General features: G+C 41.7%; 1 protein-coding gene across 1 annotated transcript in view; it reads right to left on the bottom strand.

The window, feature by feature from the left end:
* The window catches only part of TMEM154 (transmembrane protein 154), a 40535-nt gene that overhangs the window by 18603 nt on the left and 2823 nt on the right, over positions 1-19109 (bottom strand). The window contains exons 2-3 of the mRNA XM_079710057.1: positions 1669-1926; positions 1540-1578 (exon numbers count right to left, since the gene is read on the bottom strand). Of these exons, the coding sequence (XP_079566183.1) occupies positions 1540-1578; positions 1669-1926 (297 nt within the window). The remainder of the gene's footprint in view (positions 1-1539; positions 1579-1668; positions 1927-19109) is intronic.

The following is a 19109-nucleotide window of genomic DNA, read 5'->3' as shown; positions in this document are numbered from 1 at the left end:
ACAGTCAAGAGGTGGTGATTAATGTTGCCTGGGGTGTGATTACTCAACTCTTCATAAAAACTTTAGAACTGGGCATTGAAGAAGGGGGTGGCAGTTTGCCAAGCAACCAAGAAGGAAATTCCAGACAGAAGACATAGCATCAATCAGGCATGGAGGCATCAGGAAAGGGAACAGCAAATACTGCCTGGACCGTGTCTGAGGTCAGTTCTCACTTGTGAATGGCTTTTGAATTTTGAGATTCTCCAAATAAAATTCAGTGAAAAGTCCCTTTCTGGATTTAGAGCCTCAGAGCATGACCATTTGACTAGTCAACCCCGACCTCTCCCTGACTCTATGACTCCATTAGGTAAGATCAGCTATAGGCTAGGGTTTGGGCAGGAAATTCTTACTTTCCCTACTTAAAAAAAAAACGGGTCCAGGCAGCTCTGTTTGCTTTTTCTCTTTCTCTAGCTTACAAAGGAGCTCCCACGTGATGACTGTTATTCGGTCACCCTGAAATTGCAAGCAGTGGAGAAACATATGTATCTTCTACTTTCTTGGAATCTATTACCCTGCCATGAAAGGTAATGCTCTTCTCTGCTTCCTTCCCAGCTCGCATTTGCCCTACCTGCCAGCCTAATGGAAAATGACCATTTACAGCTGCACAAGAGCTTAAAGCCTCTCCTGGTACAAGGATGGTGAGGGGGCCTGCAGGCCAAGGGCATGGTCTCAAAGCCAGAGGTGCCCTGTTAGTGGATGTGAGGTACACAGAGTGAGTTTTGTATGCACATATAAATATGTATCTTATCACCCTCGAGTGATTTTTGGAATCCCTAAGGGCTTCAACTTGAAAATCTAATTGGAGTCACTTTCACCAGCACAAGCCAAAAGAAACCAAGTCTGCTTTGGACTCAGAACTATCCCGACACCTAGTATTTGATAGTCCTGGCATTGGAAGTGAATCCTCTCAGAGTGTATCTCTGACCCCAGGAGTGTTCTATCAGATTAGTTTTCCATTGATGATAGTCATCTTTAGCCAATCAGGGGTTTCATTCTAAAAGTTAGCATAGCTTTAATAGGAATAAGAACTATACTTCACCCAGGCCTTTTCAAGATTAATGAGGATGGGGCATGGGGGAGAGAACACTATCTGTGACAACGCACAGATGGAAGAATCCTCTTCTTGTGGCAATGAGCCCAAGGACTCCAGCCTTCCCACCCTGTCCGCAATCTGACCCACAGCTTCACCAGCCTAACTGTTTCCTCCAATGGTCAGAAAATGTTACGTTGACCTATTGGCCAAAATTACACAGGGCCCTCATCTAGATTAGATACAGAGATGGCAGCTGTGTATTTTAATTTTCAATTTAGGCTGAAAGCATTCTCTCTCTCTTTTTTTTTTTTAAATAGGAAGGAATATGGCATTTCTAAACTCTGGAAAACTTCATTGAAACAAGTCATTCATCACGTATTATTTTATGTAGCTGCTTCACTCAAAAACCTCTCGGTTTCTTTTCCCACACCATCCCAACTCCAGGCAGGTGTTAGGATAATACTTACTTGTCTGTAAAGCACTATGAGATCCTTGGCTAGAGGGCTCTGTGTGGAAGCAAAAAGTATTGTGTTTTATCAGTTATTCATTAACATATGAAGCAGTTTTCTGGAAATGGGAACAGGCAAAATATTTACCTTGTTTATTCCTTTTTCTTTTACAGTATACTACAAAGAGTATAACAGATAAAAGTAGGACGGCCAATAAAATCGATGGGATCAACCCCATTAATATAAACTGTAATTGGCCTGCATCTTCATCAATAAGGGTATAACTCATACTGACAGTGAATATTTCTGTGGTCACCGCATCATATACGTTTGGAGCCGTAACCTCTTCATCCGAGCTTCCCATGTCTGTGGGCATTTCTGCTGACAGTTCTGTTTCCTCCATTTCTGTGGGAACACACACAAAATTGAGATTGTCATGGAGACAAAGTTAGTATGGTATGTTTTCAATGATTTGAAATTTATCCTACATGCATCCAGTGATAAACTTGATCCACTGGCTTTGGTCTTCCAGTTCAGTGTGACACAGAATACTATTGATCGAACATAAATGGGGCTCAACCTGGGAGGATATTGAACACGGATCAGAGCCCAGAGATAAACCTCCCACAAAGGCAGGCAGTTTAGACGCACTTAAGCCAAGGGCGTTGAGAAGCTTTGCTGTGTCAAGGGCGATATTCCAGGATATCCTATAGGGTATTTTAATAACATTTCTGAATAAATCTAAATTCCCTTTTACTGAGAGTTAAGCACTTGCCACGTAACAATTTTAGGTAAAAGGATTGCACTGTGTCCTAATTTTTTTTTTTTTAATAAAAGTTTACCTACCAATGGAAAAGAATACTTTGAAATCAGGGTGACTGATCAGATGTCAGTGTAGGCCTCAGTTCTGCAGAGAACTAAGTCGCCTCTGAAATGATCCTACAGAAATCCTCCTGGACTCTAAATAAAAATATAATGTGTATCTCATTTGTAAAGTGAAATTCTCAAGGGGAAGTTCCCTTAGAAACTAAGGAAACTGCACCAATATTTAAATTTATTGAATAACATGCATCTTTAGAACTTTCCCTATTAATAAGCTATATGCTGGTTTATTCTGTTGGGACTTCAGATTGTGTTCGAAAACATCCGTGGTTCATCACAGGATAGGAAAAGACTAGTAGCTAGATGATTATTTGAAATATCTTTCCTCACCTGGCTCTGTAGTGACCATGGTCAGGAGAGCCCAGGTTTTCTTCCCATCGTGGTACAGTGTTGCCTATCATTCAGGTGGGATCCAATGAGAAAACCAGCATATGAGCTGAGGCTACAGACAACTTATCCAATGGGATAATTTATGTGAAAGTTCTTTCTAAGGTGAAAGTTACTCTGCAAAGGAAGATGTCCACTTCCTGAAGCCATGCTCGGGCACGTTAGGCCACCACCCAGAGGGTGACTGACTGGGCATGGCAGGGTCAATTAGTCCTTAGCTCTCCACATGACTGCATGACAATGATTTAAAAAAGTATTCCTTTGATCACAGTCTAACTTTTCAGTTATATAAACACTTCAATTTCTCCAAAGACCAGGGGATCCACTTGGTAATCATATCTGTTAGTGCCACCCCAAACCCTCAGAATCAATTACAAACTGCAGAGTCTAAGTAACTGGTGTTCTTCTCGTGTATATACTGAAAGCAGGATTAAAAAATATCTATCACTTATTGACCTCTGCCTTCAGGGTTAAGTGACTTTGCCCTATATTTATGTCTTTGAAATAAGGTAAGTCAATGACGTATTCACACATTTGTTAAAAGCTTTGATATATCATGTATCACCCTGGACCAGGAAAAGATATTTGTCCATCAGGACAATCTCCTCCTTAAAATCACCCTGCTTGCAGATCTACTGGGACCAAACAGCATTCTTCACTGGTAACCCAGGCCAGCAAAGACTGGATGCATTTGGGGGGGACGGGTGGGCAGTGGGAGGAGCAGTGGCACACACACAAATGCAGTTGGTGACAATGGCCCTATTCCTTGAAGTCAGTGCTGATGGACCTTCCTCCAATAACCAGACCTCCTTTTTATTTCTTCTGTTTATTTACTTCTGCTACTGCTATAGCTGCTGCTCTGATTTCAAGTTACCTTTTCAGATAACTTACTAAGACCCAAGCCCTGTGCTCTGCCTTGTACCCAGATTATCTCATTTTGTCCCCACCATTTTTTCAGATAGAAACTGGGCAGGGAGCTTATACAACTAGCACACAACCACAAAGCTATCACAGGGGAGTGAAGATTTAAACCCAGGAGGGGTGATTGCAGAACCTGAGCTTGGAACCTCACACAATATTTTCCTTCCCATCAGGCAGGAATGGAATGATTACAAATCATGAAGTGGTAACCAAGAGAGGGAAACTTGTGTTCTTGCCCCTCAGCCTACCGGAAGGTGGATTTCTGGCACAAAGGCAATGAGGGGCTCTCACTGGACTCTTGCTAAGCTCCTCAGCCCAGGCAGCTGTGAGCAGAGCTGCCCAGAACAACAGGATCTTTCCAGCCTCTCCACGGAAGGCGAACAATTTCCCAGTAGAACACTCAGAGCTCTGAGTCACACTTGACCTGTTGCCCCAGAAGAGGAGAAAATGGGAAAGGAAATAAGCTAGCAAAAATAATGAGGGTGTTTGGACAATCGGGCATGAAAGAGAAATGGAGAGAAGCACACAGATGGTCCTGGGTTGTGCACATTTATTTCTCAGCACAAGGGACAATGCTGGGCACAGGTGGCTCTTAGTGGCATTTTGGAGTGAAAAGGACTGGAAATTTTCTCCACAATATCCCTCCTACACACACCCTAACATATGTTTTCCATGTTAACCATCATTTACTCTCTCTGATTCTCTAGTGACTATTTAAATAAATGACAGTCAAGGGTGCTCTGTGTGTGTTTTATTTTTCTTTATTCTGCAAGCCTTCATCTCCAGACACTCCTGTGACATCCTTCCTCACATCCCTCCCTTCCCAAACAAGACCGTAATAGCTCCAAATAACAAATAACAGTCATTTATCAGATGCTGATAGTATATGCTAGGTACTAGGATAAACATGCACCATCTAACTATCTTCACAACAAGTTCATTGTTCACAGTACAAATAAAGAAACTGAGTCTCAAATGTCTCGCCCTGTGGTACAACCCTGATATTTACACTGTCAGCTCTACTGATACAGAGTTCTTTTTAAATTTTATTGAAGTACAGTTGATTTGCAATGTTGTTCATTTCTGCTGTACAGCAAAGTGACTCAGATATATATATATATATATATATATATATATATATATATATATAATATGTGTGTGTGTGTGTGTGTGTGTGTATATATATACACACACACACACATATAATATATATATATATATTCTTTTCATATTCTTTTCCATTATGGTTTATCACAGGATATTCAGTATAGTTCCTTGTGCTATACAGTGACCTGGGAAGAGCCTCTCTCGCCTCCAACCCTCCCTTTCCTTTTGTTGTTTATCCATCCTATATATAATAGTTTGCATCTGCTAATCCCAAGATCCCAATACTTCCCTCCCCCATTCTCCTCCCCCTTGGCAACCACAAGTCTGTTCTCTATGTCTGTGAGTCTGTTTCTGTTTTGTAGATAAGTCCATTTGTGCCATATTTTAGATTCCACATATAAGTGATATCATGTGATATTTGTCTTTTTCTGACTTATTTCGCTTAATATGATCATCTCTACATCCATCTATGTTGCTGCAAATGGCATTTCATTCTTTTTTATGGTGGAGTAGTATTCCACTGTATATATATATATGCCACATCGTCTTTATCTATTCATCTGTTGATGGACATTGAGGTTGCTTCCATATCTTGGCTATTGTGAATAGTGCTGCTGTGAACATAGGGGTGCATGTGATATGCAGGGTTTTGAAGCTGTGTTCCCTTGAGCATAGGTGCCAGTGACGGTGAGGGTTCTAGTCACTTAGTGGTTATGGAAATTTGGGCTCAATGTTCTAATCTGTACAACTAAGGAATGAGACCCAAGATCCCATTTATTTCCACACCTCTATGTTGATTCTAAAGCATTTATCTTGCTTTTAATTAGACTTTTTGAACAGGCACTACACACATGGCACTAAGCTCAGAGAAGACATTTCACTACACCCTTTCCCCAGCCACTCAGTTTTCCTCCCCAGAGGTAACCACTGTTTCTGCCAGAAAACTCTCTGTATATACAAGTGTAAGTATCATTTCCTGTTTCCTTTTTTGACACAAATGGTAGCAAAATTTATGTACTGTGCTGCCCCTTGCTTTTTTCACTTAAAATTAGATCTTGAAGATTATTCCTTGTCTGTATACAGAGAGCTGCCTTTTCCTTCCATTATTTGTATATATCACAACCTATTCCTATTGATGGGGACTTAGGTTATTTCTTCTGTATTTGTATTTGTAGGTTATTTCTTTTGTGTTTCCCATGATGCTGCCACAATCGCCCCTGCACACCTGTCAGCTTGCACATCTGCAGTGTATCTCCAGACTGGGGAGGGGAGGTTGGGTGCAGCACCAAACTGCTCTTGGGGGGTCTGCCCTCACAACTGCTCCAAGACAACTCCAGCCAGTCCCTGCGCAATGAGAATTGGCAGAAACTGAGTTGGAGAAGGGCTGGGTACGCAGGGGGTCTGTGATGGAAAAGTTGAAAATGTTGGGGATCAGCCCAAGAGTTTGTGCCAAGAGCATCAAATGTCATCAAAGCGAGAGCCGGAAAACCAGGGCGGGCCAGGCATCTCTAACCAGGAGTGAGTCGCCAGGGGGACAGGAATCCCAGCTGTGAAAACGCTGTGTGTCCCACAAAGGCCCACGCTCAGGCCTGGCGTTGGTAGTTTGCTATTTCCTCCGTCCTCCGCCCACTCTGTTTCCCCATCTCTAGACTGATCTATTCTCTGTTGCCCAGGAGACTAATCTGTCCGGTATAACTTCTTCATCTTGTCTTCTTATCTAAATGTAGACATATTTCATGGAAAAAGGGGTGCAGCCAGGGGTTGGGGGGTGGTAAAACTGAAGAAGCTGCAGAAATAGGGAGAGGACCAGGCGTGAGAGTGGAGAGAGGCGCGGCAGCCAGCCAAGTGCACGAGAGGAGAAGCAGAAGAAAGGAGGAGGACCATGGCTGAAAGCAGAGGGGCCGTGTCAAGGGCAGTGGGCGTGGCTTTGAGCCCCGCCTGCACTGCTGTAGGGGCTCGAGGGCGGGTCTGCCGGCACCCCTCTTCCCTCCAGGGGCCTTAGTCACGCTCTCTCCAGTGACCCCAGTGCAAACCTCCCGGGATTCTCCCTTCCACTCTCTCTCTCTCTCTCTCTGCTCAGATAATGGAGCATTAATAGGAGATAATGGGAGTGGTCATGTGAGCGATGAAATTAAGCTGCAATACTTCCCTTTACTTTTAATCCTAAAATCCTAAAATGGCCAGATAATTAACTGCACAGTGTAGAGAGTCACTTAGAAACGACTATTGACAATATCCATGCAAACACAGCTGGGATGCGTATTTCACACATCTGGCGGGGACCCTGGGAGGGATCCTCATAAGTGGGAAAAGAGGGAAAATGCTTGAGGTGAGCCTGGCAGCCCAGCAACCAGGTGGACACCTCGCCCCTTTGTCACCGCTCCGAGCATCGTCCCCCAGTGGAAGTGACTCTGTTTCTCGGTGAAGCAAACTAGCTGACTTCTCTTTTTGAAAATGGAACAAATGTGCGACCAAGCTCTAGTTCTTAAAGTTAAAATAAAAGTCTTATATAGCAACTGCAAGGTTGCCACACTGATATTACAATGTAAAATAAAACAATGAGGAGGGAATGTTATTAAACTCAGAATATCGGGAAGCATGTTGGACCTCAATCAGACGCTCCATTCTTTCACTTGTTATGTCGACTCCATACACAGATTGTTGAAACCATCTTATAACTCAGGTAGTGAAATGAAGAAAACACGGCAGGCGTCAGCTATTCAAATGCTGTCCTGCTCGGTGGAGAAACTGGATTTAATAAGGATTTCAAGATGCTCAAGAAACCAAACCCAAGAAGCCTGCCCACTTTCCATTCCCCCGTACCTCTGTCTACAGCAAAGAGTCAGATTCATGTTAGAAGGAAGAGATCAAACCAAACCAAGAAGTCCTCCAGTGCTTCTCAGCCTTGGCCGTACATTAGAGTCACCTGGGGCCTCCCAATGCCCAGGGCACATAACCAAACCATTACATCCGAATACCTGGGGGTGAACCCAGGCCTCAGTATCTTTTACAGAGTCCAGTGTGCAGCCAAGGTTGAGAACCGGGGCTCCAGACCCTGCCCACTCCTGGCCCTGCCCTGTCTACCCCTCTTTCTCTCTGTTCCTTCTTGGTGAACTGGAGGAGAATTGGGCCAGGGTTTTGGATCCCAGCTCCCAGCAGGTGCCCACTCTATCACAAGAACACAATCATTTAAAAATCATCACTGAAGCCTTGAACCCCTGACAGCCTCTGGCCGGGATATATTGAGAGAGAGCTGTGACAATTGTACCTTATTATTCGAATAAGTTTGACTAAGAGACTTATTAATAAGAGAGATTGTGCTGGAACTTAAAAACCACGTCTCCAGCAAAGGTCACTGCTGGCAGAGCGGCTTGGAGGTCTGAACCAGCAGTCCACCCACATTAGTGCGTTCCAGAATCATCGGGAGGGCTCCTCCCACACACATGGCTGGGCGCCACCCCCAGAGCTTCTGATTTAGCAAGTCTGGGATGAGGCCAAGAACTTTCACTTCTAACAAAATGCTGATGCTGCTGGTCTGGGGGCCATACCTGGAGAACCATGGGTTTGAGTGGCCCAAACAATCTCATGGAGTTGTGTTTAATTATCAGTCATACCTATTGCTGTTCACGGCACTTACTGTGCACCAGCATCATCTGGTTTTTTAAGCTCCACCCAAATCAGTTACTTGAGGACATCTGAGGTTGTGGCCCTGAGCAACGGAATGTTTTTAAAGCTCCCTAGATGAGTCCATTAAGTATTTATGCTGGGTTGAAAATTACTGAGTTAAATCATAATTCAATTGACTTTAATTTTCTGTTATTCATGAAGATAGTCCTATTAGCTTTAAAGATGACTGGAGAATCCTACACAGAAAGAAGCCTTTGGGAGCAAAATTAATAAGGTGTATTTTGGCATTGAAATTGGAAGGAAAGAGTAAAACTGTCACTATTTGCAGATCACATGATACTTTATATAGAAAACCCTAAAGTCCCCACCCCCAGACTATTAGAACTAATAAATTAATTCAGCAAAGTTGCAGGATACAAGATTAATATACAGAAATTTGTTACATTTCTCTACATTAATAATGAACTATCAGAAAGAGAAAGTTTTTAAAATGCTGTTTAAAATTGCATCAGAAAGAAGAAAATACCTCAGAATAAACTTAACCAAGGAGGTGAAAGACCTATACTCTGAAAACTATAAAACATTGATGAAGGAAATTGAAGATGATACGAAGAAATGGAAAGATATCCCATGCTCTTGGATTGGAAGAATCAATACTGCCTAAAGCAATCTACAGGTTTAGTGCAATCCCTCTCAAAATACCCATGACATTTTTCACAGAACTAGAACAACTAGTCCTACAATTCATATGGAACCATAAAAGACCCAGAATTGCCAAAGCAATCCTGAAGAATAAGAACAAAGCTGGAAGCATAACCCTCCCGGACTTCAGACTATACTACAAAGCCAGAATAATAGAAACATGGTATTGGAACAAAAACAGACACATAGATCAGTGGAAGAAAATAGAGAGCCTAGAAATAAACCCAAGCACCTATGGTCAATTAATCTATGAGGAGACAAGAATATACAATGGAGAAAAGACAGTCTCTTCAATAAATGGTGCTGGGAAAACTGGACAGCTACATGTAAAATGATGAAATTAAAACGTTCCCTCACATAATATACAAAAATAAAGTCAAAATGATTTAAAGACCTAAATGTAAGACCTGAAACCATAAAAGTCCTAGGAGAGAACATAGGCAGAATACTGTTTGACATAAATTGTAGCAATATATTTTTAGATCTGTCTCCTAATACAAAAGAAATAAAAGCAAAAATAAACAAATGGGACCTAATTACAAAAAGCTTTTGCACAGCAAAGGAAACCACCTACAAAATGAAAACAGAATCTACGGAATGGGAGAAAATATTTGAAAATGATATGGATGACAAGTGGTTAATACCCAAAATACATAAACAGCTCATACAACTCAATATCAAAAAACAAGTAACCCAGTCCAAAAATGGGCAAAGGACCTGAACAGACATTTTTCCAAAGAAGACATAGACATGGCCAACAGGCACATGAAAAGATGCTCAATATCACTAATTATTAGAGAAATGCAAATCAAAATCACAATGAGATATCACCTCACACCTGTCAGATGGCCATCATCAAAAAGTCTACAAATAACAAATGTTGAAGAGGGTGTGGAGAAAAGGGAGCCCTCCTACACTGTTGGTGAGCATGTAAATTGGTACAGCCACTGTGGAAAACAGCCTGGAGGTTCCTCAAAAAACTAAACATAGAACTACCACATGATCCAGCAATGCCACTCCTGGGTATGTATCCAGAAAAAATGAAAATCCTAATTCAAAAAGATACATGTACCCCAATCTTCACAGCAGCACTATTTACAATAGACAAGATATGGAAGCAACCCAAGTGTCCATCAACAGATGAATGGATAAAGAAGATGTGGTGTATATTGGGGGGGCCAAAAGGTTCATTCAGTTTTTTCCTCAAGATGGCTCTAGTAGCACTTGGTTGTCTTTAACTTCATTCGAAACAATTTTGTTAGATTGTATAGTGACAGTTGTCATATCAGCACGCATTTAAAAAAAGACTTATCAAAATTGGTGAATTTTTGTGTAGCCATTTTAATATTGAAGATGGAAGGAAAAAAGCAACATTTTCGGCATATTATGTTTTATTTTTTCAAGAAAGGTAAAAATGCAAAAGCACAAAAAGATTTGTGCAGTGTATGCAGAAAGTGCTGTGACTGATCAAATGTGTCAAAAGTGGTTTGCAAAGTTTCATGCCAGAGATTCGTTGCTGGACGATGCTCCACAGTTGGGTACACCAGCTGTAGTTGATAGTGATCAAATCAAAACAATGATTAACAACAATCAACGTTATACCATGCAGGAGATAGCTGATATACTCAAAATATCCAAATCAAGCATTGAAAATCATTTGCACCAGCTCGGTTATGTGAATCCCTTTGATGTTTGGGTTCCACATAAGTTAAGCGAAGAAAACCTTCTTGACCATATTTCCACATGCGATTCTCTACTGAAAAGTAATGAAAACGTTCTGTTTTTAAAACAAATTGTGATGGGCGATGAAAAGTGGATGCTGAACAATAACGTGGAATGGAAGAGATCGTGGGGCAAGCGAAATGAACCATCACCAACCACAGCAAAGGCCAATCTTCATCCGAAGAAGGTGATGTTGTGTGTATAGAGGGACTGGAAGGGAGTCCTCTATTATGAACTCCTTCTGGAAAACCAAATGATTAATTCCAGTAAGTGCTACTCCCAATTAGACCAACTGAAAGCAGCACTCGATGAAAAGTGTCCAGAATTAGTCAACAGAAAACGCAAAATCTTCCATCAGTATAATGCAAGACTGCATGTTTGTTTGATGACCAGGTGAAAACTGTTACAGTTTCGCTGGGAAGTTCTGATTCATCCACCTATTCATCAGACATTGCACCTTCGGATTTCCATTTATTTCAGTCTTTACAAAATTCTTTGAATGGAAAAAATTTCAATTCCCTGGAAGACTGTAAAAGGCACCAGGAACAGTTCTTTGCTCAAAAAGATAAAAAGTTTTGGGAAGATGGAATTATGAAGTTGCCTGAAAAATGGCAGAAGGTAGTGGAACAAAAGGGTGAATACATTGTTTAATAAAGTTCTTGGCGAAAATGAAAAATGTGCCTTTTATTTTTCCTTAAAGAACTGAAGGCAGTTTTTGGCCCACCCAATATATACAATGGAATACTACTCAGCCATAAAAAAGAATGAAATTCTGCCATGTGCAGCAACATGGAATCACCTAGACAATATTACGCTTAGTGAAATAAGTCAGACAGAGAAAGAAAAATACTGTATGAGATCACTTATATGTGGAATCTAAAAAATAATACAAATAAATCTATATGAAAAACAGAAACAGACTCACAGATACAGAAAACAAACTAGTGGTTACCAGTGAGGAGAAGGAGGCGGGGAGGGGCAAAATAGGGATATGGGATTAAGAGATGAAAACCACTATGTATAAAATAGACAAGCAGCAAAGACATATTGTACAACATGGGGAATTATAGCCATTACCTTGTAATAACTTGTAATGGAGTATAATCTATAAAAATCCTGAATCATTATGCTGTACACCTGAAACTAATATAATAATGTAAATCAACTATACTTTAACAACAACAAAAAAAATTGGTGCATGTACCTGTCAAGCAGTCTATCTCTTCAACTCTGACATCTTTTTAAAAAAATCAGTTGTTCAGTATCTGTGACATCTGACTGTGATGTGGCCAGGGGTAAAACGGGAACACAACAGAAACAAATGACATTACCAGACTCCCCAGGCCCAAGCTAGGCTGCAGGAGGATGACTGTGCTGATGCAGGGGGTACTAACGCCGAGTGGAAGGACCACCTCCTCGGTGCTGGGGTGCTGGCGTGGACCAGACGGTGCCACTGGGACACCGTCCTGCATAAGGCACAGGGGAAGCTCTGAAGGGTTCTGCCCTTTCTCTAGTTTACTCGGTTTTGAAACAGTACTATGAGCTCTTAGTTACCTGAAATGATTTCTTCCCTGTACCTATTTGCTTATTGTCTGTGTCCTACTGTGTTCTGCTCTGTATCTGTCTCCAGCCCCGGGAACCGTGTCTGCTGTATGGCTACTGTTCACTGAACAGCTATTTAAGAAAAAGGCCAGATGAGTTGGAGGTAAAGTGCTAGACAGGCCTCTCGCCTTTTTATCAAGAGACTGATATCTTCCTCCCTCAATCAACCTAACCCCCTTCCAGGAACACACACAGTGTGTTCTTAGTCACAGAGAGAAAAGGGATCTACGGTGGTTTCCTCAAAAACTTCTCTGAATTTTAAAGAAAACACTGGGAAATGAGAGGAATTGTTTAATGAAAAGATAAGAATCTCTAATGATGAAATTTCACGTTTCTAGCTTTTTGGGTTTTCTTTTTGTTTGCTGGTTTTGGTTTTGGTTTTGGAATCAGGTGTGTCACAGGGTTCCCCACGTGTATAGTCCAGGCACCTGAACTCTCTCTGGGGAGCGGGACTAGCGGGGGTGGAGGGACTGTTATTGCCTCTATAAGCTCTGTTGTAGATGTAAATGCATCTGACCATTTTTATAAAGTGAATATGTTCACTTAGTATGTTTTTTCTGACATTATACTTGAAGACAAATAAATAGTTGGGTGAACAGGCTCAGTGCAAAATCAGCGAAGGTTAGTGGCAGATTGTAAGCACCGAAAGGCAGTTTAGGTAAAGTGGTACCTGTGTTTCATACACCCTTTCTCTTCAGCCATCAGATGACTAAAGGTGACAATGCATTATGTAGAAAGATCATTAAGAAATGTCTCTTTTGCTTATTTTGAGCAGGGTCATCTGATAAAAGGCTTTCATACAATAGTCTGCTCTGGAAAGCACCTGTGAAGCACCATTGTGTTTTACCCCATTGCCTTGAGAAGCACCCTGCAATTGCAATTTACTATCAGATTACAACATGGCTCTCATATGATATCACTCATATGTGGAATCTAATTTTTAAAAATGATACAAATGAACTTATTTACAAAACAGAAACAGACGTACAGATATTGAAAACAAACTTATGGTTACCAAAGGGGAAACGTGGTGGGGAGGGAGAAATCAGGAGATTGGGGTTAACATACACACACTACTATATATGAAGTAGAGAACCAACAAGGACCTACTGTGTAGCACAGGGAACTCTACTCAATACTCGCTAATAACATATATGGGAAAAGATTCTTAAAGAGACTGGATATATGTTTATGTATAACTGAATCACTTTGCTGTACACCTGAAATTGACACAACATTTTAAATCAACTATACTCCAATAACATTTTAAAAAAAGAAAAGAAAGGAAAACATGTCCCACCATGGAGGCCCACAGGCTCAGATGTATTTTTCATTTTATACTTTTTATTTGGTGTCTTTTTCAGAGAAAGCTTGCTTGTTTCTAAGCAGACTTGCCCAGACCCTAAGGCTGTCTCTGGTTTGAAGCTGGAGAAGCTGCATTTTTGACCATCTGAGTACCTTTTCAAACACTGGAATCCTATCCTGGCCTGTCAGTACCTGGCAGTTTTAAGAAATGTATATATTTTTATGACACAGAATATACTTTTAACATTTAAAATGTTTTCCTACCATCAGTGGGATGATAGATACAAAAGTACTTTATTTTTTTAATTTTTATTTTATATTGGAGTCTAGTTGATTTACAGTGTTGTGTTAGTTTCAGGTGTACAGCAAAGTGGTTCAGTTATACATACACATACCTCTATTCTTTTTCAGATTCTTTCCCATATAGGTTATTACAGAGTATTGAGTAGAGTTCCCTGTGCTCTACAGTAGGCCCTTGTTGATAATTTTATATATAGTAGTGTGAAAAATACTTTAAAATGAAAAAAGAAATATTATTAAGTGATAGAAAAGTATTCAGGTTAGTAATGATAATTACTCCTTTTATTATATTTCTGCCTCTCTTTTGAAGCCAATTTCAAAATTACAATGTAAAAGAGTAACGTGAAAACAAATGTTCCTCGACCTGCCCTGCCCTCCCTGGCTGCTGTGTCAGCCTCCCTCTGGGTGGATAAATGAGGGGAACTCTGGTGCAGGTCACACAGGTCTCTGTGCTGGCCTGGCCTCCTTGCTCAGGTCAGCACGAGCTCAGTGTTACCAGAAGCCACTGCAGGAGGGACAAACCAAAACCTAAATGGTAGATGTATGCTTGTGGTCATCAGACATTTCAGAACAAAATAAAACTGGATTAACGAAAAGTCATATTTATCCAGGTATCACCACAGTTTCATTGCATTATTGAAATGATTATAATTTTGTCATAAATACAAGTAAGTCTTGGGCTATAGAATAAATTTCATGTCATTCATTCCTTTAGTCAGTGAGTTGTGTGCCTGTCATGTACCAGGAACTATTCTAGAGAAGTAAGGGTTAATGAGATCCGGCCCCACCCTCCCTGGGACATGACTGGTAAGTAGGGACAGTGGCATACAAATCAGTAATTCCATTACAGCTTCATAAAAGCCATAATATGTTTGGGCACAGAGCGTCATGAGGACAGGGGAGGGGCATTCATTGCATCCGGGGTGGAGGATTCAGGAGAGCTTCCCAGAGGAGGTGACCACTGAATTGAATCTCAGGAGTTCGTCAAGCCACGATGGCAAGGAAGGCCCTGCAGCTGAAGCACAGCTATAGAAAGCTCCGTGGCCTGACAGAGGTTGGCACATTCAAGTACTTATATCCTAGGATGCACGGTGGGAAGTGTCTAGTAGGAAAGGAACACAGCGCAAGCTTACAAGGGGCCTCGTAATGAGGCCGAGGGGGCTGGAATCTATCTGAAGGAAATGAAAAACCACTGAAGGGGTGAAAACAAGAGAAAAATAATCACAGTTTTGTTAGAGAACCATCACTCTGGAGGTTATGTGAAATTGGGTTGGGGAGGAGACTAAAGGCAAAGAGACGAGTTAAGAAGTTAATGAAGTAACCTAGGTGAGAGCTAAGAAGGGCCTAAACTAGTAGGGAGCAGAGAAAGAGTTCCGTTTTGGCCAAAGCTGAGCCCAGGGCCCCTGGGACGTCTCCAAGGAGGACAGACGATGAATATGTAGTGCTAGAGCTAGGCAGACATCCCTGGTTGGAGTGATTTGGGGAACCATCAGCCTAGGAGGGAGATAAAGATGATGAAAGTGTGTCACGACCCTGAGATGATGTAAGGAGTGAGAAAAGAAAAGATAAGTACAAAAGGAACAGGTGGAAGAGAAAGACTCATAACTCCAAACGGGAAAGGAACAATCAGAGTCACAGGAGACCAAGAAGAAAATGGCCTCATAAGACCCAAGGAAGAGGTGGGTTTCAATAATTGATTATGTTAAGTGCTACAGAGAAAAACAGAAGACAAAGACGGAAATGGGTCCTTTGGGTTCGGCTATTAGAAGGCACTGGTGACCCAGACAGAGCAATTTGAGTGCGGTGCTTGACATGGCAGCCAGATCGCAGGGCGTTGAGAAGTGAACGGAGAGTGAAAATGAAGATGTGTTGGCTGTCTTTCAGAGACTGGGAGTTATAGAAAGGAAAGTGGGAGGAGAGCTCGCGAGGACTCAGGAGAGCTGGAAAAGAGCTCACAGGCTCCCTCACTTTTCATTATGAACGTATACCTACCAAAGGGAATAGAGATGAATGTAACAAATAACAGGGGACCCACCCTAATTATCTTCTATTTCCCCATAATGACTAGAGCAGGGGGTGGCAAACTTCTTCTTAACAGGCCAGAGAGTAACTGTTTTAGAGCTTGTGGGCCAAGAGGCAAAATACAGGCTATTGTCTGTTTTTATATAACCATTAAAAATATAAAAACCATTCTTAGCTCAAGCGTTGGAAAAAAGCAGGAAGCTGGCTGAGTTTGGCCCATGATTCTTGGTTTGCTGACCCTGGACCCCCATGTATTTTTCTTAAAGAAACACAACATTGTAAACACAGCTGAAGCCCTCCTTCCCCCAATCTCTTTCAAGTTAAGGGCTCTACTCAATTAGCACGTATCAGTCCCACACTTTCCAAATACGCCCGTGTCCCTAAGCAATAGAAGCAGAACTTGGAGTGTTTTAAAAACTTTAAATAAATGTAATTATTCTGTGCATAATAATCTTCCACTGGTTTTTTGGTCAACGTTACGTCTGAGACTGATTTATCTTAATACATTTGGCTGTAGTTCATTAAGTTTACCCGCTCTATGATATCTCATTCTGTGACTATACCAAGTTTCATGTATTTTTCTTTTGTTAATAGATATTTAGATTGTTTCTATTTTTCCCATTTTTACAAACAATGCTACAATCCACATCCTTGGCCATGACTCTTTGCCGTCGTACATTTGTGAGTGATCTGACAGTGAATTGTTGTAGTTGTAGAGTATGAACATCTCCAGTTGACTAAATATTTCCAGATTGTTCTCCAGAATGGTTGTATCGAAAACAATTCCTTTTCCAATAACCTCATATAGTTAGTAACCTGAAAAATTTGCCCAGTAACGGCACCTAGAAATACTGGATGAAATAGAAGAAACAACTTCTTAAATGTATAAAGAAATCACAAAAAAGCAAGGAAATCCCCAGGGCCCAGAAAATATGGAGAAAGAAAAAAAAAACTTGTAGAGGAAATTTACATTCAGAGCCATACCTATCCACCTATGGGGACTTGCCCGAATCCCACAGGATATGAGAAGCTACATAGTACTTTCAGGCGTTCCTGTCCACCTACTGGGTCAAAAGTGAAAGCTAAAACACCAGTTCATGGCTTTAAAAAAGAAAGAAAGAAAAAAGAAAAGCAGCTGCAATGATTCTGGCAAAGTTCAAAGTCAGCTGCACTTCCCCCAGGCTGACCTCACCATCATCCTGACACTGTGGACCCCTGACCCATGGCCTGGTTTTGAATTTGGTTTTGTCTACTTCTTTCTCCTTGGCAGTCACTTTGGTCTCTTTGGTCACCTGCTTCTGGTTACCGGCTTGCCTCTGCTGGCCTGCACCTCTAATGAGGTTTTGGTACCTCACGCAGCTCTTGGAGGCTGATCCCTGAGGTCTCCCTCTCCCCATCCCGAGGCTGGGGTTTAAGCCTGAGGTCCAAGCACCCGCTCTCCTCAAGCCCACAGCACACGCCTATCTGAGTTTCTTCCAAACCCTATTTTGTGGTGACAGGACGGAGGCTGCCCTGGGAAAGTATTTACAGTAGCTTGGTGACAGGATCAGAAAATTTGGGGCTCTGTTAAATAGGGTGGGCCAAGCTCTGTGTGCTGGGTTTTGCCCAAATTCCCCCAAGATTTTCATCATGATGGGAGGTAACAGATACCAGAAGCGACAGGATTCGATCTACATAAACTTCAGATAAAAATGATCAAACAGTGAATAGTATGTTTAAAGACATAAAAGAAGGAATAAATAAGGAAAAATAAAACCAAGACTCTCTCTCTATATTGTACAATATTCTAGGATTTTCTAGAAATGAAAAATATGGTAACTTAAATTCAAAGCCCAGTGCATGGGTTCAGCAGCAGGAGACACTAGAGGACTGTACTGATCTGCCCTCCCATGGGCGGTGCCTGGTTCCTGTTTCTCCACATTTTTGCCAACAGTTGAGGGTGGTGCAAACTATACACAGGTAGGCAACTTGCAGGTTGCACTGTTTCTTTACAGAACTGAGCCTATCGCAGCCAAAGTCCTGCCCTCTTCTGGTTTCCTGGGTCAGCCTTTTAGACACAGAAGAACTTTAAGCCCTAATAAAACCCTCTCTGCTTGTTGTTTTTTTTTTCTTTTCTTTTTGCCCCTGAGGGCTGTTTGGTCCTTGGGGTCAGTTCTCAGCAGGGCTCTCCCACGGCAGTGATTCTGCCTGACAGAAGGCTGGGCTTTCTCTCTCCCTGGTTCCCACACCCCGAAGCCTCTTACCCAGTGACTTCAACATTCTGTTTTTCCTGCTTCTGGTCTTAACTATGCTAATCCCCAGATTCTCTGTTGCTCACTCTGTACCTTTCAGCCTCTCCCTTCCCCTCCACAGACCAAAGTTTAACCCAACTCCACTATCCCTTTTCCTGTCAGCCAGTCTCTGACCCAATCAAACAAATACAGCTCCTTTATGAACATGTGATAAACTTACAGCCCAGCCAAGAGTTTGTGTGATACACCTACACAGTCAGGAAGGCACCAGAGACATACTTTTCCAAACCTAAAACTAGACACATAGCCTGGCAGAGCCTGAAAACCCAGAGGTAATACAGTGTATTGTTAGAGCGTGGACTCCTGAGGCTGAATCTTACTTAGATCCACTACTTAGCTGTGTGACCTTGGGCAAGTCAGTTAACCCCTCTGTGCCTGTTTTCTCATCTGTAAAATAGGAATAATAGTAGCCACTGTATAAGGTTTGTTATGAGAATTAAATGAGTTGGTCCTGTGTTCAGAACAGGCATACACTGAGCACTATCTATGTTGGCCATCATCATTTTTACTACTTGAAATTGGGACTGTCCCAGGAAATAGCAGGTGGCAGTCACATTCATTGAAATAAGAACAGTATCAGAAAGTGCAGTTTCATCTTTGCAACCAGTATTTTCTTCTCTTCTTCCTCTCCTTCTGAAGGTTCGTCCAATAATTATATGATCCTTACTGTTCTGAAACAGCCCAGAAAAATCTCCTAGTCCTCTCTGTCAAATTCCATGT

This window comes from Hyperoodon ampullatus (genome assembly GCF_949752795.1).
Source record: "Hyperoodon ampullatus genome assembly, chromosome: 1".
In the NCBI taxonomy this organism is placed as follows: domain Eukaryota; kingdom Metazoa; phylum Chordata; class Mammalia; order Artiodactyla; family Ziphiidae; genus Hyperoodon; species Hyperoodon ampullatus.
The sequence above is the reverse complement of the archived record's forward strand: the minus strand, read 5'-3'. Positions and strand labels throughout refer to the sequence as shown.